Source organism: Sipha flava, unplaced genomic scaffold (assembly GCF_003268045.1).
Source record: "Sipha flava isolate LNK unplaced genomic scaffold, YSA_version1 32_pilon_pilon, whole genome shotgun sequence".
In the NCBI taxonomy this organism is placed as follows: Eukaryota; Metazoa; Arthropoda; class Insecta; order Hemiptera; family Aphididae; genus Sipha; species Sipha flava.
In genome coordinates, this window is record NW_020273018.1 from 2,782,623 (window position 1) to 2,807,563 (window position 24,941).

General features: G+C 31.3%; 1 protein-coding gene across 2 annotated transcripts in view; it reads right to left on the bottom strand.

Annotated features, from left to right (window-relative positions):
* Positions 1-419: 419 nt before the first annotated feature.
* Positions 420-24,941, bottom strand: part of LOC112686915 (patched domain-containing protein 3) — a 37,788-nt gene continuing 13,266 nt past the window's right edge. For both annotated transcript variants that reach the window (XM_025559405.1, XM_025559406.1), the window contains 9 exons: positions 24,278-24,556; positions 23,272-23,671; positions 20,983-21,326; positions 18,701-18,901; positions 18,456-18,587; positions 10,716-11,029; positions 9,621-9,833; positions 9,338-9,547; positions 420-1,919 (listed from right to left, as the gene is read on the bottom strand). In XM_025559405.1, coding sequence (XP_025415190.1) covers positions 921-1,919; positions 9,338-9,547; positions 9,621-9,833; positions 10,716-11,029; positions 18,456-18,587; positions 18,701-18,901; positions 20,983-21,326; positions 23,272-23,671; positions 24,278-24,554 — 3,090 coding nt within the window. In that variant the 5' untranslated portion in view covers positions 24,555-24,556 and the 3' untranslated portion in view covers positions 420-920. The remainder of the gene's footprint in view (positions 1,920-9,337; positions 9,548-9,620; positions 9,834-10,715; positions 11,030-18,455; positions 18,588-18,700; positions 18,902-20,982; positions 21,327-23,271; positions 23,672-24,277; positions 24,557-24,941) is intronic.

The window sequence follows — 24,941 nt, forward strand, 5'->3', positions numbered from 1 at the left end:
TTTTACAAAAATTTAACACACCGTAAATTATATTAAATTTTTAATTTTATTATGTTTATAAATCATTATCATAAATAACATTTAATATTAATTGGCTATCCAGTATACATGTACTCTATTTCGTGCAATTTTATTATTATACATTTACATTATATTCATCTCATTTTTTTTTCTTTCTTCAATATTTTATCATGCAGCATATGATTAACGTTATAATATAAAGTTAATATATATAGTTAATGGCTTATATATTATATAAGACATTAAATATCCTCGATATTTTTTTTTCATTACAATAATTGTGTTTATTTTTCTTATTTTGTTATGTTTTTATATATTAATTGTGAAATTCAACATTATTTTAACTGTTGAACTTTAATAGCTTTTATTAAAAGTTCTAATAAAAAAAAAAAATTGAATTCAGCTAACATGGGTTTATTTTGCTTGTTTTTACAAGCGTTAAATTATACAAACCTATGTTTATAAAATTAGTGTAACAATAAAAATATTATCAACTTAAATTAAATGTAGGTAACGTCGATATACATATGCTTAAAATTAGTTTTAACAATTAATTATATTCATAGCAATACTAATTCTACCATTCAGTATCAACTCGATAATTTTCAATGATTTTAAACATTTTACATTTGAGCAATTAAATAATAACAACAGTTATAGAGTTATGCTAGTTTTTAAAGACGTCATCACTTTTAGGTAGATATACTCTTAGGCTAACCTGTAGAATATAATAATATCATTTCTCTCTCGTGGACAAATGAAAATACTGGCAACGTAATATTTACACAAATGTTATGAAATTCGTGTTCGTACTTTCGTATCAACGTGTTGTCTTCTTAGGAAGTGCTAAACACGTTTGTAAAACCACATATGCCATACGGGTATACGTTTACAGGTTCTCAATGGTACCGTCCATCGTTTCTGTACGGCCACTGTTGGTGCAGCCCTTGCTGATAGTGTGGCCTGGTCGGCCGACCGTACTTGTCGGGCACTTGTACGCGACGCACCGCTGTGGCAGTCCTATCTTCGTCGCTGAAATAACCGTTGTTAGGGTAACCACTGCCGTGCGGCGACTGCGGCATCGAATGGCCCGTGGCCTTCCTCCAGCCATTCATGTACTTCCTCCGTTGCGCCTCGTCCTCGGCTGCCTCTTTCCTCCTGCGCTGTTGCGACTTAGATGAGCTGCTCTCGCTGGACTCCTCGGACGTGCCCAGACCCATGTCCTTGTCCGACTTGGAGCTGGCTTTGTTGGTGAACTTCTTGGGCACGCCGTGGTACGGTTTACCATAGTCCGGTTGTGCTACGGCACCGCGCTGTTGTTGGTGGTGATGCAGCAGCAGCGATGGGTGCGGTATACTGTACGGGTGAGGTAACGACTTGTCGGCGGATGGACGGCGCCGCTTCGATGAGCACGCGCCCGGCCCGAACAGCGACAGCAGCACTGGCAGCAAGAACATGCCGTGCAGCGCGCCGAACACGATCACCAAGAATATCATTTTGAAGAACACCATGAATATGTAGCTGCCGGCCAGGATGAGCGCGGAGACTCCTAGCACTGTGCTGATCGCGCCCTGGATGATGGGCAGCCCGAGCGCGTACAGGCTCTCGCGCACTCGTCCCTCCGGGCTGTCCGCCTTCGACGACATGTACGCGTAGCATATGTGCGCGGTGAAGTCCACGGAGAACCCGATGCACATGATCAGATTCACCATGGATATCGAGTCCAAGTTCACGCTCCACAGAGCCATGTAGCCGACTACACCCAGTTCGATGGACACTATGGAGAACGCGACCCACAGCGAGCACAGCACGTTCGGTATGAACAGGAACGAGATCAGCATCATCGTCGCGCCGCCTACCAGCATCGATTGGATGGACGTGGGTCGAACGAGTTCAAACTGCGAGTACGAGAACATGGTAAAACAAAAACAAACACATCTTTATATGGTAACAATGATTGCCTAGGGCCTCGCACTTAATATACATTTGGGAGCTCAACATTTGGTCAAGTTAGAATAGTTAGATGTATTTTGGTGTAAGGAAATTTTACTGCTCTTGCCACATGCAAAAGGTTGCGATGGTACTGATCACAGTCAACAAGTAGAAGCCTATGTTAAGGGGATTCGATACCATTCGTTATTTTGACGAAAACATGCCTAACTTTTGTCCATTCTATCGACAAAACTACTTGTGCGATAAAAAATCTGAAAAAATATTTAATTAAATTCGTTATGAAGTTTACTTGAGATCGGTCAGAGCATTTTTTTAAATTTTGACTTTTATATTTCAATTAAGTATGATTTTAAAACTAAACATTTTAGAATTATTAAACAATGAATATATTATATATATATAATATAATATAATATAATATATATATAAAAAAAATCCAAAAAGTGGGATGACCGATCTCAAGAAAACTTCATAGCCAATTCAAATCTGCTTTCAGATTTCTTATCGCATTAGTAGTTTAATCGGTATGATGGACAAAAAGTACATGCTTTTTACCAAAAAATAATCGTCGTTCGTGAACGGTGCCGCGCCCGATTACAGATTGGTGACATTCTCGTGCACGTGCGTGAGCGAGCTTCCCCCTCCTTGATAGAAACTACCCCGGTACGATTACAATGCATCGTTATCGGTAATTGTGGCTTTTTGTAGAAGGTACATGTATGTAAAGTACACTGGTGCCTAATTATTATTTATAATATCTATTATACTACTAAAGTACGTAACATAATAATAAATTAGTTATGTTACAGATATCTATTATTTTTATTTTATAAGTCAACTAGATATTTTGAAGATTTATAATATTGTATATTTAATTTACAATGTAGCGATTCAGTCTCTAAAAAAAATAAAAGAAAGTCCCCACAAGATAAATAAGAACTGGTATAATAATAGCTATCTTTATCATGAACGGTTTGCAAATTAATAATGTATGGTTATTTTTCTGTTCAGTGAGCTTTGAGCTAAGGTTTAAGTTTACTAATATTTAAAACTTAATTTTTTAATTCATTTTCACTAAAAAAACGATCAGCTCGTGCGCAAAAAAAAAATATAGATTGTCTAAATTAAGAAAAAAACAAAGGCAATATTGAGTCAATCAATAAATGGCATTTAATATGCATACACAACACAGTAAGTTAAAATAGCTATACATATTTTTTATTTTTTATATTTTCCTATGCTTTTATTTGAGGCTGTACGGGAAAATGCTGGTCCTTCCACATCGCAGTATCATCCGAATATAAATGACCATGTAGATCAGACTAATACTACAATGTTCGTACTAACATTTTTTTTTTTTTTAGATTTTTCAATAAAAAATTAATTTCAATCGTAAAATACTCAAATGAATGTATTTTTATGTATTTATTAGGATAAATGACGAAATTATGTCTATGGATTTTGATCCACTATCACCAGGAACTTTAAATAATGTAGTAGATACTGAACTATTTAGTCTACGTACGAGTTCGGAAAACGATTCAGCTACAAAGTAAGAACAATAATTATTACAATGATGATTAGCCATTAAATGTTAACATTTTCGTGATTAAATTAGAATTTTTTTAACAATTAAATATTAAAATGGTTATAAAAAATGTATGCCTATAAATTTTTGAGATTTTTCATCGAAGTAAGGCCAACAGACACAAAACTATCTAACAATTTTTAGTACGAGAACCAAGAAATAAAAATATATTTTAATAATTAAAACAGGTAAACAATTGAAAAAAAATCGAAGTTAGAAAGTACTATTATTATCAAAAATGTTATTAAAAAGTTTCGAAAATTATAATTTACCCAAAAATTACTAATAAGTAGGGAACAGATTTATATGTAACAAAAAAAGAGAAATATGTACATATATATATATATATATATATATATTAGTATAATTTATAAAATATGTGCTAAAAATAACCAAATATGTGAGGAAGAAATGTAATAAAAAAAAAAAAATTATAATTATTAAATTCAGTTCGTGTTGGGACGTCGTGGATACCACACGTCATTTACGCGCACCGTTTTTATAGCTCTCGTTAGCAAACGTCAATTTACGCAGCGCCGCCGCAATTCGGTATGTACAATAATATCATTATCTTATCGTACAAAGTCCACTAACATTGCCGCTTTGCCGGCAGAGGCCCCAAGACCATCCACTATCGCAGTTTACATACTGCTACAGAAATAATCGCGTCGATACCATTACCTAACAAAACAATTTCTCCTTTAATTATAAAAAAAAAGAAAAATGATAATTCTTCATGCAATCCTTTGCCAACCAATTCTAATTTTGATATCTGGGAAACTGTCCATTCAAACAATAAACACTTAAGATCTCCTAATGCAACATCACCTCCCCCAAAGAAAACCGATAATAACATTTTTATTTCTCCGAACCGTTACTCTCTAATCGCACCAAACGACGAAGCGGAGCCGATGGAAGATACAAATGAAAACATTCCGAATACAAACCCAACACCTAAGCCACCCCCAATCTTCATACAAGCAATGTTTAATTTCAATAATTTTTGTAATAAAATTAAAGAATTAACTGATTCCACGGAATTTGATTGCAAAAGTTCTACTAACAAACTTAAACTTCAAACATACAGCGCTGAGTCGTATAGATCAGTGATTAATTATCTTAAAGAAAACAATGTTTCATTTCATTCGTATCAGTCAAAAGAATTAAAAACATTTCGTGTAGTTATTAGAAATCTACATCCTACCACCAATTTGTCTTTTATCAAAAATGAACTCATAAACAGCGGATTTAAAATCAGAAATATAATGCCTGTCACTCATAAATTAACAAAAACTCCCCTTCCAATTTTCTTTATTAACTTGGAACCCGGTCCAACCAATGCTGATATCTTCAAAATTACATCGCTGTGCTACACAAAAGTTAAAATTAAACCTGCCCATCCTAAAAGAGATATCGCTCAATGCCACCGCTGTCAGGCTTATGGACACACTCGCAGGTACTGTTATCACACTCCTCGCTGTGTTAGATGTGGTTTAGGCCATGAATCAATGCATTATACTAAGGATCGCAGTTCCCCTGCTAATTATGCTCTATGTAACGGCAGCCAACTATAAAGGTTGTAAAACACATACTGACCTAAAAAAAACTAGTTCGATCTAAAAACAATACGTGGAATAATAAAAACCAAAAACACCAAACCCTAAATGTTTTTAACTCTAATAACGCTCCTCCAACGGACTCACGGAATTTCCCTCCTCTTAATAGTGAATCAAATTCTCACTCTCAAACCAATAACCCAAATCAGAATCTAGACCTCACAATCCAACTGTCTTCATTGATAGATAAATGATCTTAAAACATTAATAAATCCGCTCGTATCACTGCTCACTACTGTCATTGATAAACTTATTAAAAATGGCAACTAATATTTTAAAACCACTCACCATATTTTTATGGAACGCCAACGGTATTCTTCAACACCTAAATGAACTCCAAATCGTTCTCAATGAGAAAAAAAATTGAAATTGCGCTTATTTCCGAAACTCACCTCGTTAAATCTTCTACACTAAAAATTTCCGGATATGAAATAATAAGAGCAGATCACCCCGACGGAACAGCACATGGTGGAGCCGCTCTAATAATCTCCAATCAAATTGAATACTCACCTCTTCCGCCACTTAGGAGCGTCAATATTCAATCAGCTTGCACAACGTTGAAGATAAACTCGGTTCCTATCTCCATAGCCTCTTGTTATTTCTCTCCTGGAATTTCATTCCCTACACCGGAACTTATCACTTTTTTCCAATCTCTAAGCCATAGCTATATTATAGGCGCGGACTTCAATGCCAAACATCAAACCTGGAGCCATTTCACTAACAATAGGGGTCGTGCGTTACATAACCTCATAACACAAAAGCACCTCAAATTTTTATCAGGCCCTTCTCCGACTTATTGGCCGTCGCATCTCAACCGTCACCTAGATTCGTTAGACTTCTTCATTACCAACTTACCCAATCGCTTCACCGCAGTCGCCACAAATCTTAATGACCCAGCTTCAGATCATACTCCTGTTCTACTATATATTGAAGCACAACCTCTAATGAAACCCAATCGACCAACTATCACTTCTGGTTTTACAAACTGGAATAAATTCAGAGACATACTTTCCAAAAAAAACAATACTTAATATCAAGTTAAAATCCCCTTCTAACATTGATAGTGCAATAAATAAACTAACCAATGATATTTAAGCTGCAGCTAAAGACTCATCAACCATGAGACCAAGCAACAATACATCATCAATCTAACACCAAAGCTCAGGAAACTTCTAGCTGACAAGCGTAGAGCAAGATCGATTTGGCAACGAACTCGCTACCCTGACGACAAGTCAAGGTACAATATGTTTTCAAATAAACTTAAATCTCTTCTAAAAATACACAAAAACGACTCCTACAAAAATTACCTACAAAATCTCTCACTTAAAAATGGCTCACTTTGGCGCAAAACAAAATAAATTCTTCGATTAAAGGAAATTACACCGCCTCTTCAACGACCAAATAACACTTAAGCAGTTACCGACAGTGAAAAAGCTGACACACTAGCGAACGATCTATCAACAGTATTCATACTACACTCAATTTCACCATCACCTCTACATCTTGAAATGGTCGCAGAGTCACTCCTTTCCCCACTACCTATGGCCCTACCTGCTAAACCTACGTCACTAGCTGAAATAAGAGGGATAATAAAAAAAATGGCCAACAAGAAATCTCCTGGCCACGATCTTATAACCAACAAAGTAGTCAAAAACCTACCGGCTAGAACAATAATTCATCTTTCTCATATATATATAACAATACCCTTCGACTTTCCTATTTTCCAACCACTTGGAAATCCTCGGTTATTGTAACAATACTTAAACCTGGCAAACCACCGGAAAACCCATCCTCATACCGATCCATTAGTCTTCTACCGGTTCTCGGTAAAATCCTGGAAAAAATATTACTAAAGCGTCTCACATTCATAACCAATGAAAACCAAAACTTGCCCAACTTCCAATTTGGTTTTCGCACAAATCATTCCACAACCCACCAGCTTCATCGAGTCGCCGACACAATCTCAACTGCTTTGGAAACAAAAAAATACTGTGTTGGAGTATTTTTAGATGTAGCCAAAGCTTTCGATACCGTTTGGCATGAAGGACTACTCTTCAAATTAAAAACTTTATTTCCAGCCCCTTATTATTTCCTTTTAAAATCATACTTGGAAAACCGCACATTCAAGGTTTGCTACAAATTACAACATTCTAAACAATTCCCCATTGCTGCAGGGGTCTCGCAAGGCAGCGACTTAGCACCTTTTCTGTACATTATTTACACGTCTGATCTACCTACCTCTGTTGAAACAACCATTGGAATTTACGCAGACGATACTGCACTTTTATCCACAGCTGCTGATCATATCACTGCAAGCCTTCAATTACAATCACACATTGACACACTTTCTCAATGGTTCTCAAAGTGGAAAATTAAAATCAACGAATCAAAGTCTTCCTTCGTCACATGTGCACTTAGGCCCCATAACTGCCCTCCCATAATAATAAATAACACCGTTATCCCTCACTCCAACGAAGTGAAATACCTGGCTTAATATTCGACAGACGTCTAACATGGTAATCTCACCTCAAAGACAAACGCAAAAAGCTTAACTCAAGACTTCACTATCTAAGGCCACTCCTCCGCTCAGATCTTGCATTGCACTTCAAACTTATATTATATAAAACTCTTCTACAACCACTCTGGGTGTATGGGGTAGTAATTTGGGACTCCGCGAAAAAATCAAACAAGAGAACTATCTAAGCCTTCCAGAATATCTGTTGTCGTCTAATTACTGGAGCACCCTGGTATGTCTCCAACAATGCATTAAACTCTGACCTAAGAATCTGTTCTGTCAACGAAACTGCTACTATATACTACAAACGCTTCCATGCTAAGCTTCAATCCAACCCCAACCTGCTCATCAGGGACCTCGCCATACACACACTACCTGGAAATCCAACAAGAAGACTCAAGCGGAACTGATGCCGAGACCTAAAAATTGTATAAATTGTAAAAACAAATAATTGTAAATTTTAATTGTTAATGTAAAGCCACTAGGTGTCTCTATTGTGAGATTTCCTACCATGTTATCTTAGTTCATAGTTTTTCACGCATCACAAATATTACCCATTGTACACCTTTGTATAGATTGTAATTTCTCAACAAAGTCATATTCTTTTTAAAAAAAAAAAATTATTTAATTAAATTATCGAATGTTAAATGTCGCCTATTAAGTCTCAAAATATTTTTAAAACGGCTAAATGATCGTTCCACATAAACCGATGTAATTGAAGCATATTTGAAGCTTATATTAGAAGTCAACATTTTTAGAAGGGTGTCTGTCTGCTACTCATTATGTCATTGGTTGTTTTAAAATCAATATAGCCTGGATTTTAATAAAATTATGATTAAAAATGTCGGTGGGGGTAAATAGGTGAAAAGTATATATTCTCATACCTACCAAAAATACAAAAAAAGTCATTAAAATCGGTCGAGCCGTAATCTGAAATTATTCTTTTTGTTTGAGTACTCGGAATTTGTAGTCGTTAACGCTGGACCCCGCCAGACCCCACTACACCATCACTAACACTAATGATCATTTACTACATACACACATGCACAGCTCGCACGCACGCACTAATATTATTACCTATATTAAACTCCTTAGAAATGGACGGTATGCAATCCCCTTAACTATACGAGAACCGAAACTCATCGTTAACTTAGTGGTATATTATTATTATGTTCAAGATGTTGGGATATTTAACGAACGAAATGTGCTATTGGGATGATTTATCACCCTCGGGGAGCTATTTGTTCCGTTTCGTGGATAACTTTTTTCCTTTAATAAAATACATAGCGGAACAATAACATTTTATAATGAGAAATGATCTCGCGAAGCGAAGTCTTAGGTTACCGTAGAAATCACTAAACAACCTAAACCAGTATCAATATTACAACATTTTAAGTGAAGTAACTTTTATAAAAAGAAGTTTCAAATAATCTCCATGAAATAATATAATATCCCAAAAGAACATTTCGTTTCGTTTGAGATTTTTTTTTTTTATTTCGCTAATGATTTTAATAAAACTATTGAAAAAGATCGAAATTTCCCCAAAGATTATAAAGGCACAGAGGAACTAAAATAAAGGAATCTGAATAATATTTAAGAAGTACAAAAAATTATATAAATCTGTCAAATTTGAATTATTGTTACCTGATCGAAAAATACGAAATAGGGGTGGAAAACGCTAACGTTCAATGGTGAGTCGTGAGCAATTTTTCGTAGTTCTCTGACCATGTCTTTTTCCATATTTCCGTCGCTGATGTTCACTGCCTGTATCATGAAACGGGAAGCTATGATTTTGGTCCCATCGTCGTTAAACTTGACGTCCAACGAGAACGGATTCGGTTTGAACAACCACAACTATAAGAAACCGGAAAACAAAAAAAAAACTTCTTTAATGCGCGACAGTTGGTTGTGATGTTTTCGATCTTACGTCGTTCAGTGTTTGTAGAAAAGATTCTCTGGTATCTATGGTCACGTTGAGTTCTTCTTGGTTGCGATTCACGTAGTTCACAAATGACCTTACCCAAGACTCCGTGTACAACGGAGTGGATATGAACGGCGAGCTTTCAAACGTTTTAGTCAGATTTTCTATTTGATCCTGAACATTCACATTCCAATAATCTAACTCCCCGCTAATTATTACCTTCATACAAACAGTACATAAGCATTTTTAAGTTCGACGATTTATATTAAAACAACAAAAATTTTAAATTGTAATATTACCACCTGTATGCAATAGCGTTATAATTTGTATTATTTAGTGTGAGTTTTGTTAGTTTTCATTATTGATGAACTTCATATAACTTTATCACATTTTTTATAGTATACATATAAATAGGTGATTAGATGTAAATTTAAAATTTGAATATATTCATTAAAAAATATAGGCGTAAACAATTGACATAATTATTAAAATATATTTATTTACATTTTATTAACATAAAATAAAACCATAAAAACCCTAAATCTGCGCTAGAATACCGTTTTCGTTGATTATACATTATACATCGTTTTGTATATTACCTAATTATTTTTGAAAAACATAAATTATAAATTGTAAGAAAATTAATTTTTATAATTTTATAATTTCTATCTAAATCGCTAGATCATTAATACTGTTATTTTATTCACGATTTGGCCACAATAATAAATTCAATATTTACATGAATATTATATTCACATTGCGGGCGCACGTATGGTATCTAGTAATCCTGCAAACTTGTAAGTTAGAAAATTAAATTATAGAACTTAAAAGTTTGGATTTTTAATCCGAACACTTATACTTAATACCAATACTACTTTGATTTTTGGATAACATTAAATTGTTCTAAATAAGTTGATATAGATAATAACAGACTTTATAATTATTGTTACTGTTTATCATCCGTCTTGTATTCTACATCGATCGAAGCCTTGAATTAGTTCATTACATATAAGGTTGGATTACATCCAGCCATGTATTACATGATCATTGTTAGTAATTTAAGTGAAAGTGTCTTACATACAAATTTAATACGTATATTACCTGTATTCTGTAAGGGAATTCTCTGAAGTAAAAATCGTCTCGGTCGTAGAATTCAATGGAATACGAGTCGGGTTTGGACAGTTTTCTTCTCTGCAATCCTTCTTGGATGGTCGTCGTACCGTACATCGCGCCAGCCAGATATCCGGCAAATACTAATAGCACCATGATCTTTATGTACCACTGGTTCAGAGCCCAACCCAAGCTGTTCCTGCACCAAACCATGATCGCATTGTCCGGGTTGTCGCGAGGGTTTCCGGGATCCTTGGGGTTCACTCCTCCCGAACAGAACACTCGGTACAACCATGACTCTTTATCTGGAAGAAAATACAGTTTAAATGTTTTTAGTAAACATATATATAAGTATTGGGGACGGATTATATAAACGTTTGAATCCTATTTCATTTGTCTTATATACATCGATCGTATTTCGTACTATTATTATGTATATTATATACTATATATTAAGTACTATTACGTATGAACGAGCACCGCAGTCGTACACGTATAAATATTTTTCCCCCGAAAGTACATAGTAAAGACAGTTTACCGTGTATGTATATATTGTCTGCATGTTTATTTTTCTTTTATTATGTAACGCTTATTTATACGTTAAATTGACAGCAAGCTCGAACGGGTCGTTCATTTATTTATTATTTATGATGTTCATTACCTCGGTTGAAAGTTCTTTCAATATTTTTAATGGTTTCATAATCTTTTAATATAATGTCCAATATTACGTTTGACTCTTTTTATTAGATTTTTAAATTCTGTTTTCCGATGCCTCAAAAATTATTGTTAAAACTTAACATAGGTATGATAGGTATTGTGAGATTCCTTAATAATATTGTGTTACTGTCTAGAATATAATAAAAAATTGGCGTCGTATTAAACACGTAGTAGTCATAACAGTTACACTACGGTATCTAATAATAATAATTTGTTTTGATTTTTTTTTTTTTTTTTTTACTTGCAAAGTTGTGATATTATAATTGTGAAAATGCAGTGTGGAAAAAACGGGATATCGGACTACGATGAGAAGACTGTGGTAATTTAATAGTCGAAGTGATCATGTTGCGGTTTTGGACTTCACACATACACGTGGAAAAATTGTGTGTTCACGAACATCGGGGTTTTTTTTTATAAACACCTTTAAGAGGACGTCACACACGCATGTGTTATCTCCGTCTGACATAAGTACAACATAGCATTTGCGTTCAGTGATTCATGTGCAGTGAAGTTAGCTTTAATATTAGAGTAAACTAACCTATAATCAAACTATCAGAACCAGTGGCGTATTTACGGGGGGGGGATATGGGGGATAGATCCCCCCCCTTGACCTTTTTTTTTTTCCTAGGTAGCTATAAGTTGTCTCATTTTCTCTAATATTCTTAATATGATATTACTTTCAAGCATGTATGTTTTCTGTTTTCTAAATGTTCTAGTCGTGGTAATTGTACCGCTCTGATAGTCTGATATACTAATCGCCACTAATCGTTTATCGTTGGCGGCATGTACGACTATCAGGCAACAAAAACTATACCTATATTATGGTGTACTGTATTTTGTACGTTTCTGCGAATTATTTTTCATGCAAGAGTGTTTATAATAAACCCGATAAGCAATCGGTAAACAAAACAAAATGACCATGAAGACCGTGGATTAACCATAGGGCGGCCGGGCGGGTTTATTTTTAGAAAATTTGTTACTAGTAGATTTATGGCTAATGTATAGCTATATATATATATATTTTATCGTATGATATCGTGATTCGTTAAAAGTAGATATGTACGGTCGTTGGACGTTGACGGATAGCGACAACGCGCCATTCCGAGTACTGACTTACTGCCGAATTGACTATTGTTCGACTTTATTTTTTGCGTCTTGTAAGTTGTAACTGTGAAGTTTTAAGACAATATGAGTAATACTCAAAAACAAAAAAAAACTTTATTTTCTTATTTTAGTACAAATAAAAAAATTTGTTTGGAAAATGATGAGGTAATTTTAAAGATTAATTCTTATTTTGCCTTGATCCACACTAACCTCAATTGGTAACAAGTTAGGGGATTTTAAAAATGTATATTATGTACGAATTTATGGGTGTTAGGATGTATTATTATATATTTCATCCCCCCCCTAGCAAAATTCCTAAATACGCCACTGATCAGAACATTATCAGTGTTTTGATTGTCGGGGTTTTCCGATATTTTAATTTTTAAGCGTATTTATTATGAGTATGTAAAATATAACATTTTAAAAAACATCATAATTCGCTTAAAAATCAAAAAAAAGGGAGACAACACATGCCGGTGTGACGTCCTCTTAATTAAAGATATGTGATGCATAGCGGCGTGGTTATTATGTATTTTTGTGTGCTCATATCATACAGATATATACATATTATACCTAGTAGGTACTACGTGTTGCGTGCAAACGTTTAACGGTAAATAATCTAAGAGAATTTCAATATTCAAACGGAATCTTCAAACGTTAATTCCTATTCCTCTATAAATATTATTTTCTATAAACTAAACTACTCGTACTTCCAAAAGAATAGTGTATTACATTGTTTCAGTAACCCATATACCCTTTCTTGTTCAAATGTACGTATTGTTTTATTAAAAAAAAAAAGTAATAATAATGAATATAATAATAATTGTTATACTGAATTTAACATAAGTATTTTTTGTTTTCCTTCATATGGGAAAGAACCGCTAACAAAATTGAAAAACAGCCGTCTTTATCTAAAATATACATGAAATATTAATTGTAGACTTACTGTTTAAAAGCTTGATCTACACCACGGCTTAAGATATATAATAATAATAGGTATATCTACATTTATTTTAGAAATAGGTATAAATATATACATGGATATATCTTGAACTGTGATCTGCGCGGAACGAATACGATATCATAAAACCAAAAACTACCTACATCATACTTAAACTTCAATTTACATAGAATTCGAAATGTATTTATAATAATATATAGTAACAATACAGCTTGCGCACAATAAAATTATATACTTATAGCGAAGTGTATTAATATTTGTTTATTATTCACTATTAGAGTTCACTCTGAGATTGAAGTGTGAGATATAATACTGTCCGACATATTTAAGGATCAATAGATAATGCTTATATGTTGTCTAGACCACATGACGTGATAATACTGTATTCAAGCCTACGCGTTAGTCGCAATGACGATTGCTTGTTATTAACTTTCGAAAATGTCTCACTATTGCGGTCTACATCATTTTTATTTATCTATTGTTGTTACAAAATATCAATAGTATATATATTTATTTAAACACTATAATTAATTTATTCCAAATATCACGTTGTAGTATAATACTTATGTTTAAAAAGTTAAAAAAATTATAGTTACAACTCATAATTCATAATCGTCACCGTATGCGAACAACCGAAATAACTATTACTTACAAGATAATCAATGTCCGATCCCCGATTATATACTTGTTGTGAATCATTAGAATCATTATTAACAATTAGACGTTGGTTCTGAAGTTTAAAAATAACCATCATCAGTGGGGTATAAGTGTCGTATAGCAAACTGCGGTGCTTATACAGGAGCGCAAAATTATATATTTATTGGTAAAAAAAATCGAGAGTTTTTACACGTCAGTGGCTATCTCATTGATAAATTTAAAACTCTTAATATAAACGTATGAAATTAGAATTATGCATGACCATTCGCTTGGTTTTAAGCAATTCATTTTATAACGATCATATTATTTTTGTGAGATTTACAGTAATTTATACTTTTATATTTTTACTTCTCTATATATAAATATATGCGTGTACGTTTATCGAAGCAATTCGCTTCCTTTTAGTATAATTTTCCTGATTATTATTTTTATTATATATTATTATTATTATTATAGAAATTATTATTATATATTATTATTTTTCCTAATCACCTATAATAGTCAATCCATTCCCGAAATTAACAAATCGTTTTTGGCGAATTGTCTGCCAATTTTCGTTGAGATCAATAATTTGATTCGATCGACTTCACGTGGATTTTATTGCAGTAATATTATTCGTGTTTTTTCGGCCACCCCTGATGATCATTATTTTTATTTTTATTATTACAATTTCATTATTATTACGATAATCATCGCAACCCAATAATACCATAACACTCGTTATGTTCCAGTAATTCAAGAGAAAATCAAAAATAATCTTAGCAACAAAAATTAACACGTTTGCATTGCATTGTTGGTACATCGACCCTAGTACATCTTATGCACACGATGTTATTCACTCATAATTATTCAGAATCAAATTAATCATAAACAGGGCTTAGACTCTACACAGTATTGGCTAATTGTTATGGAATACTAATAAAAATAACTGAGTAAGCTAATATATATTTCTTTTACGTAACAAGGATTTAAAATTTAAAATTGTACATAGCATATTCTTGCATATTTTTAAAATTTTAATTTCAAAGTATTATTTATCCAGTTTTCGTGTTATTGTTCTGCTTGTATGCATTACATTTTAATTATTTTCTCTTTTTCATAAATAACATGACTCTAATTACAATTGTAGAAAAAAGTGTTGCAACAAGAACAAAAAATCCTTATTTTTCCGTTTTATTTTTATATGTTTATTCGTTTACTTGTAGAATCATCGACCTCATCCAGAGGTATTTTATTATATTATATTAGAGAAATTACTATTTTGATAAAAAAAAAAAAAAAAAAAAAAACTAGCACATAACCGTCTTATGTGCTAATTATATTTATTTTTATTTATTTATATTAAATTAATTCATATAGTCTTTAATTGGTAATTATTAAAAACAACAAATTAAACAAAATAATTTCCTAAATAACTATAAAGTGAAATGTATACAGCCAGTCCAGATCCAAAAAATATGTTAAACTATACGTGTGATTTTTAATAAAAACTTACTTAGTGCACCTTTACATAGTAGGTAAATTCTATTAACATTTCAAATGGATCGATATGATAGTTTTGGTTGTATGTTGATCAGTCAGGGAGTGCATGGTATTTGAATTTGATACACTTATATAAACAAAAAATTATTTAATAAAAAAACATAAATTGTTTTAGCCATTTACAAATAGAAGAAAAAATTAAATACATTTTTTCGTGTCTATTTTTCATGTCTCGGGGCATATTTTTTAACTTAAAAAAAAAAAAAAGGTCATAAGATAGCGCATACTATTCGGTATTCTTATATTATAAATTCTGAGCCTTTATTATTATAATTTAATATAATTTTAAGACTATCCGATAATTGTTTGTTCATCATAAAGCGTTGTGGAAACAATTTTTTTATTATATTAATATTTTTTTTTCACTTTACGTAATCGCTTCATCGATAGAATCGGTCAGTACAGTTAATCCGCGCGCGATCCGTACATCGACTTTCTTCGGTCATCGCACTACGACAACACGACGATTGCCCCTTCCAAGGTCAACTATATGCGCACACGATGTAGATAATAATATGCATTGATACCGATTAAATACGGATTATTCGTTGGAGGTATTTAGCATTACACCTACGTTTTTTGCCGAAATTATGATAGTAATTTTAATCGGCTTCACCAGATCGTTGTATATGTGTGCGTATCCAATGCCCACCCTATCTAATTACCACGTATTAGATGGGTTTTATTTAACATGAAAATTCGCCTTTCGTAGTCGTTTTCAATATTTTTGAATGGGGGTTAGAGGGTTAGGGGGATATGAAAATGTAATGATAAATAAGCCGTGGTGACTAATGTCATATTTTATAATATATATATTATGTAAATGATATACGGTTCCGTATGGATCTATTTAGTCTAATTGGAACAAGCGGAGCTTTGATTATTCAGACACGTAATTTTGATTCGTCGACTCTCGTGTTATTAACACCATTGATTATGCATTAACAGCCAACGTTATTACACATATTAATAAATATTTATCTGCATTGATATTGGGTTTTTATAGAAACTTGAAAATATTAATTTATAAAACTATAAGAGCAGTGATCTAAGGTTAGTTAATGTACAATAGTTTTTAACATGTACAGGTACAATGTTCGTTTTAAAATGTAACAAGTAAACATATGGTTACTTCGATGGCTCGGACGTACTTCTGCAACCACACGAATTAGTGGCCTGGTCATATTTTAAGGATATCGGTTTAATCAGTGGCGTAGATACAATTTTTTTCTAAGGGGATGTTTAAGAGTCAATTCATAATATTCTTAGTATATCTTTATACGAGGTCCTATATAATAATATTACTTTTAAAATGGTATTATTACGAAAATTATTTTGTTACTTAATTTTTAATATATACCTAATCATAGTAAAATGAAAATAAAATTTTATTATAATATGTTAATATTAATAAATAATAATTAAATATCATCAAAAAAAAATCTGGAGGGAAACCCCTTACTCCCCTGGAACTACGTCACTTGGGTTTAATTTATTCATTTTCATAATTTGCATTGTATTTAATAAGCAGCTTTATATATTTTTAATATTTATATTTAATTTAAACGTAAATTATTGAATAATAGTATGTTTATACTCGTATGTTTGAAATATTTTAACGGATTTAGTTCATTTTGTTCTATTTATTTTCCAAAGCGAATAAAATATTAACGTGAATTTGATATTCTCTAATTTATTGAATCATCAAAACCAGTTAAGTATAGTTATAATAAGTTAGTGCACCTGAATCCGGGTTAAACTGTAAAAAATGAATCTTGTTTACGGAAAGAAGGTCAAAGTACACAAACATTTTTCCCAATTGCTAGGTAATCATTTACCATTTAAAATAAATTTAAACCAACCATGATTTCTGCAGAAACTAACTTTGTAATGGTTAATATAAAAGTTTTAATTTTAAGAACCACGACTGAAATATTTATTACTTGGTATGTTACTGTTTATACTATTGTATTAAAGATGTATTATAGTTTATATACAAATCATGTACTATAAAAAACATTAATTTAAATCTTACAAATGTAGAATTTATATTGATTCATTTTCTATAAAATAACGACCAGGTCTTCTGACATATTATGTTACATTTTTTTTTTTTTTGTTCACAGCACTTTTAAATAAAACCATTATTTATCCCAGCTCCAAGCCCATAAACATTTTTTTAATAAAGTTAAAAAGATTCGTATAATCATAAGTTTGGCTTCAGATGAGTTATTAAATCATTAGTTTTATATGTTAAATAATTAGTAGATTTTAGGCAAAAGACATAAATATAAATTATAGGGTGGAAAACGAAATGTGAATATTGGTATAATATAAAGAGAAAGGAGTTTTAAAATTCAAATTACAAGTAAAAGGAAAAGGCAAAAGAATCTTGATACATATGAGTGTATTAAAAACCATAACTTATAAAAAAAACCAAAAATGAACTCTAGAAACTATTGTTTTTAAATTTTAAATAATTAAATATTAATATAAAAATAAATAAATTGTTATTGTACTTTTCATTTAATAATTCATCTAATAATAATAATGCAAGTATTGTTTATCTAGCATTATTTGACGACTCGCTTGAACTATTAAAACATGTATTTAAACTTACAATTTAATTTTATGAAATTCGAATCTATTTTTAGTAAAATATTTTTGGATACTCAAGTATCCATCGAGAATCACAACCATGTACTCCCTTAATATTTATTTGTTATATTAAAATATTGGCGTTTAATTACCTGACATCGACACGGGTTTAACTTTAACGCATGTGATCGAATGACGGTTGTTGTGTTCTGCGTATCCAGCGAGAGCCATGCATGCGGAAAAGAACGTTAGGTGCCACACAAATATGAAACATACGGCGAATCCTAAAAAAAAAATTAAAAAAATGTTACGATGAACACATGCCGAGGATAAAAAAATTGTGGGATTTATTATTTAATCATAACTCATTTGATAGTGATGAATTATTGTCTCGTACCCGAATACAAGCAGAATATTTGTATGGCCGGAAACGGACTGAATTTCCCGATACAGAAGCTCACTATATCCGTGACCGAAGTAATCGTAATTGATACGGCAGCGTCGGATAGCGTTCTGGCCAATCGTTCCGGGACGTCCATGGTAACAGGCGTTCTTCTCCACGCAGCTAACATGACAAACGTATCGTCGATGCCTATGCCTAAAAAGTATACCAATCGATAAATTGCACGTAAGTAAGTAGGTTTAATACAGAAAAATCGTAAAGCAAAGTGTCAGCTACAAGTTATATAATGTTAGTACGATTTTGTTATCATATTTCGACGTCGGTCCGATAGGCGATTTTACTCTAATTATAAATTCAGTCACACGAGGAGATTTTAACTAATAGTTGTATAATATGGATTGAGATATTATTACGTGTGCACCCCGCTATTCTATATCAACTGCAGTTTTTTTTCAATGTTATTATAATTTACGAACACTTTGTAACGAAATTTTTTATTAAATGCGGTGTAGAACAAGTAATGCAACTAGAGGATTTTTGATGGAAAAGTGCGTGAATTGAGACGAAAACGCATAATATTTATTAAGATTATTTGGTTTAACTATAAACTGAATACCGTATAATCAAAGTTCTTTAATGTAAATAAATATTGGCTAATATTCATTCTGTAAAAAGTGAAAATTTTCTATCATCGTATGTACGTGAATGTCAGCGTATGTGTGTCAAATAAAATAGTGTCGCGAACGACAACGGAATGACTAATAATCGTCTATAGGATGGATTATTCCCAGTTATGTGTTTCTTTTTATTTTTATTTTTATTTATTTTATTTTTTTTGTTGGTTTTATATTGTTATAGGACCCAACAATTATTTCTATCGTTTATATAGTATTAAAATAGGACAATTGGTTATACGGATGTACATTACAATTTCGTGTGGGTAATAATGATTTTATTTTAATATTTGTTTGAAATGTATAGTATTTTTGTTTAATTATATTTTCACTTTCAAATAAATATATTCATATTTACTTTTTAGCTGTATCTACGTCTGATGAACACATAAAACCATAAAAACATGGATATTTTTCATATTTTATTAGGTTTTAACGGCTTATGTGTTTCTATAGCATACTATTATTTGATTATTTTCAGCTTACAATGTGTCCTTCAAAATATTTTAGGAACGAAATAGATATTTGGATAGTATCGGATAAATTATTAACATCTTATATATACAGCAATTAATATTTAATATAAATTATACAATATGTGACTTTGCGAGTAACAAAAGATTTCGTTGTACCAAAGTTAATCTTACTTTGAAAATACTTTCATCACTAAATCGTAAATAAGCCTATTTAGTTTCTTCACGTTAGAGAAGTATACCTAAAACAAATTATGAAGACTATTAAAATGCAAATAGAAATATTTAATTGCATTGCTAGCGATTATAAAATAAACATATATTAATTATGATGTGTTCCGTTATTTGAACTAAATGTTTTTAGGCGGCTGATAAATTCATTCAGTTGGTAAGTACTTATAATGAATGTAAATGTTCTAATTTAATAATATGGTTAAATACACTGTTTTAAATTCTATATAAAAAAAAAAATTAAAAATTTCATTGAAATAGCTTCATAACATATTTTTTTAATTATCTACTTCTGCTATAAAATATTTATGAATAATTATTTTTTGTGTGTAAATATGTATACGTATGAAAAAAAGTTTTATTCTTGTGTGTATCTATACGTTTACTATGAAGAATTGTGCTAAATCACTTAGACATAATTGAATATTTGAATATCTGGTTTTGGTTTACGTCTAAAAAAACTGGTAGAATTTCTATTTTTGTATAATTTCTCATCCCGGTTATATCGGTATTCTGGTATGTACAGTACCTACATTTTGTGAAAATACGTGCTGACCATATGAAGTGTGCTAGTTTTATAAAGGGGGTTTACATTTGCAAAAACCTTTTTTTGAAAAGAGTAAGTGCAAGAGTAAGTCTCGTCTTCATATATATAAATATACAACATGGTAAAGAGATTTTCGAATTATCGAAACAATATATGCTAGGGCTTTTTTTTTTTCATCGGTGTTCTATACAATAACAGTGAACCCATCTAACATAATTTACATAGATAATAGGTATTCTAATCATATCGCCGTGATATTTAAACGTAAGAAAAAAAAAATCGTTTTTTTTCAGCGATATATTGTGTTCAGATTTATTATATAAATAATATAATTAACGTTTTGATACTAACTGCACATGAGGAACGGTGACACAAAATTGATGCCGATGAATGGTATACCCATGTAAATGGCGAAACCGAAAGCAGCGACCGTGGCCATTGCGGCGGACACATTGCCCATGAGTCCGAGCATAGGTTTGCTGCGCACCCAGTCGGTCATCATACACGTGACTATGGAGAAAACGGCCATCAAGATAAATGCAGACGAGAAATACGGCACTACGGTTCTGGTGTTGTTCTCCAGCTCGATGTCCAGCGTCCTGGATCCGAAACGAGCTGTGGATATGTGCTGGAACCTTCCCGAGTCCTCAGCCTTGCCAACTGCGTTCAAAAACGCCTCTTCCCAAACCGAGCCCCTGTCACGCAATACATATATTAGATACTTGCTGATCAACAGGAATAATTTTGTTATATTATTATTGGTATCAATTCTAATACGAATAATATTTATATTTCATATCAATCAGCCATTTCGCGTCTTCAAGATAAACCATTTTTTTTCAACCATTTGTTTTTGTAAAGACCTTAGAAAAATGTTGGAAGGGGTTAAAATCCTCAAACCCCACCACTAGTTGCGCCACTGATTCTATGTCTAACTAATCTCATTGGATTGCTGTAATGTTTATGACAAAGATAAATTAAATAAAAAAAAAAAAAAACTTTTTAATTTAAGTATTTAAATACCTATTTGAAATACTTTTTAAAAGTATTTTTAACAACATTGGTACATTTCATATATGCATTATTATAAACTTTAATGCATCTAGTCTTTTTTTAGGATTTTTAGTTCAATGCTTAATCAGTCCTAGCAATAAATAATATCTAATTTTTAAGTAAATTTTTCGTTCGGTTTCATGTTTCTTTAGTCGTTAACCAGTATTTATAATAAGTTGTTTGTTGCATGTGGGAAACTTGTTTAAATCAGCATTCGTGTAGCAAGTACGTTTATTGTCAAGAATTTTCGTCTTTAAAAATCGCTAAACGGTAAATATCGTTAGTGTAACTATCGTTATATTCATCTGAAAAGTGTTATAACTGCCTCTCGGAAAAAAAGATTTGTATTACATTGTAATACGGATATAAAAAGAGTTTCCAAATACTTGTCACGGAGTCGTGGTGGATTTTAAGAAAATTCACATGTAAACTGCTCATTATTGTATTTAATTCGTCCAGACGATAGCAAAATAAATTATATTCAAACATTTATATATTTTAGCTGTATGTTATTTTTGAATTTAAAATGTACGGAAAACTAAGAGTATCAATGACTATTATTTAAATGTATAATTATTATATTTGATAGATCATGATGGATGTATATTAATATATAATATGTTTTTGTTTAATAATTTATATTACATTTTGTAATACATTTTCTGATAAAAAATTGCAAGTTTACAATTCGTATGGATCTTGGTTTGATAAAGTGTACTTTATAATTTTAAATAAATTAGAAAACATATATTTTTAAAATCATCAGATAAAATGCGAATGTAAAAATGTTGTAGGTAATTATACTTGCAGCAAGAGTTTTATACTTTTTATTTAGTAAAGATAATACCAAACTATTTTATTCGACAATCTGTCTAACAGATTTAAAGAATACCCTACTACAATATCTTTTATAATCTAACATTTTCTATGTATTCATTATTTTAAGGAAGTCTATTAAATGTCCATTAGTGAATAAAATAACATCACTGACAATTTTAAAAACTAAATAAATTAGAGGTTTAATATGTATATATTATAACAAATATTATAATACTATTGCTTATAAACGAATTTGAATTAAGCATTAATTTGCTTTTATTTTTTATTTTAAATTTAATCACCAAACATATTTGAAAAAAGTTAATAGAAAACATTCTATTTCAAGTGTAGTAAAATTAAATGATTTTATGGTTGTTAGATTGTAATAAATGTGAATGTTTTGTTAAATAAGAATATTTTCTCACAAACTAATGAAAATATGTAATTAAATTCACTCCATTATCTTTCAGTTATAATTAGATTTTGTGTTATTCAGATTTTTTTAAGCGTTAAAATTAATTTGATATTTTGTTATCCGAAAAAAAAAAAGTAATAAAACCAATAGTTTTCTCGTTCTGCTCATAATCAAAAATATGAAGATGTACACGTTTTGAAAGTTAGAATTTGCACATGTACTCTAGAATAATAAATTTAATCTAAATAATTCGAGAAACAGAAATACCATAAATATACTTTATTTTTAAATTTATTATTCTTATTTATTACTATGTTTATATTATTGATTCAATATAAAATTATTTATTTTACCTTTGATCTTGAGCTTTTGTGTCGGCTGTGACAAAGTAAACGAGTTGTAATGCGGGTACTCTTGTAATTAATCCATCCTCGTCTATTTCGGTTCCCCCGAAGTACACTGGAAACGTATGCGCGTCCCATGTTACTGGGTTGAACATGATGGGGAACGTGAGCTTTAAGGTGCCATTAGCCACATCTTCCATTACGTAATCAAGATTTAATATGTCATTTGGGAAACACTGATCTATCCACCGAGCGCATATATCGTCGTACTTGTATATAGTGTTCTCTGGACCCCAAGTGATGGTTGCGTTCCTGATGATATCGTCTAGTACTCGCAATTCTTTCCATATTTCCACGGATAACATTGTTCGACTATGTTTAGGTATAACGATAACTCGACCGAATCGACCTTAAATTAAAGTATTAAAATGATAAAAATCACTAAAGTTGTATTTCAATAAAAATTTAAATTATTTCAATAAAATTAACTTAATTTTGCATTATTTTTATAAATAAACAATACTACTATTACTGATCTAAAAATTTAATTGAGTATGATTGTATATAATAATGTTAGGATATTTTTATATACGTTTCAGATGCGGTAATTCAGATTATATTTGAGGTACTTTCTGAGATATTTTATTGTTTTAATATTAATTTGTTTTAAGCTCAATGTTGTTTTACTCTTTCGTCGTGTTTTCATAATTAAACTGTGATTATAATAAATGTGTGGTAAAACATAAATAATATATAAATATAGGCTGTTTTTGAAAAAAAATGACTAATAATATTTCCAATAGTAGCTTTAAGTTTGATAAATTATTTTATCAAACTAATTTGAAGGAAAAAATGAAATAATAATTTTTAGAAATTTTTTTTTAATAAATATACAATATCTTATGTATCTAAAATTAACGGTTATAATTATATAGTTCAATATTAAATTTACGAGATACCATTTGTTGAACTTTATAAACTAATTTATACCACAAATAATATTTTATTTTTGCACCTGGTCTAGTGATCCGGGTAGGGTTGAAAAGTGATGAATAGTTCATCTTAAAATGGCTTTCGACAATTGCTCGCTCAGTCTTTCCAGGTCCATGTTCAGGACTAAATAGATATTCAGGATCGATTTCGAATTGCACTCTTTGGAATCCGGTGATACAGATAATCGTCAAAAATACGGGTACTATGAGAAAATACCCAGGATGTTTGGCTACTACATGGCCAAGTCTATAAAAGGCTTTTGTCAGCCATTTATCGATGCATTCTATTCCGCAAGTCATGTCTGAAAAAAAAAACGATATTTTAATAAATCGTTATAACGAATAACTTGTGTAAGAAGTTCTTAATAATTTATTTTGTTTCATAGATAAAATGTAAAACATGATCACTGTATATATATACGAGTACTTATACGTAGCAACTAATTTAAAGCCATGATTTACTCGCGCAAAAAATAGCGGGAACCGGACATCGGTGTACACCTTTCTGACGTAGTGATGTCATTCCGCACGTTGCCGAACAACTGTTTAAACCGTTACATTGAACTGGTAATATGTGCACTTTAATCGCCGTCATTAAAACATAATGTTTATATGTTGTACTATTTTGTCGATAACATCGTACATAACACTAGGATTGAATCCATAAAGACATATAAATTTAATTTT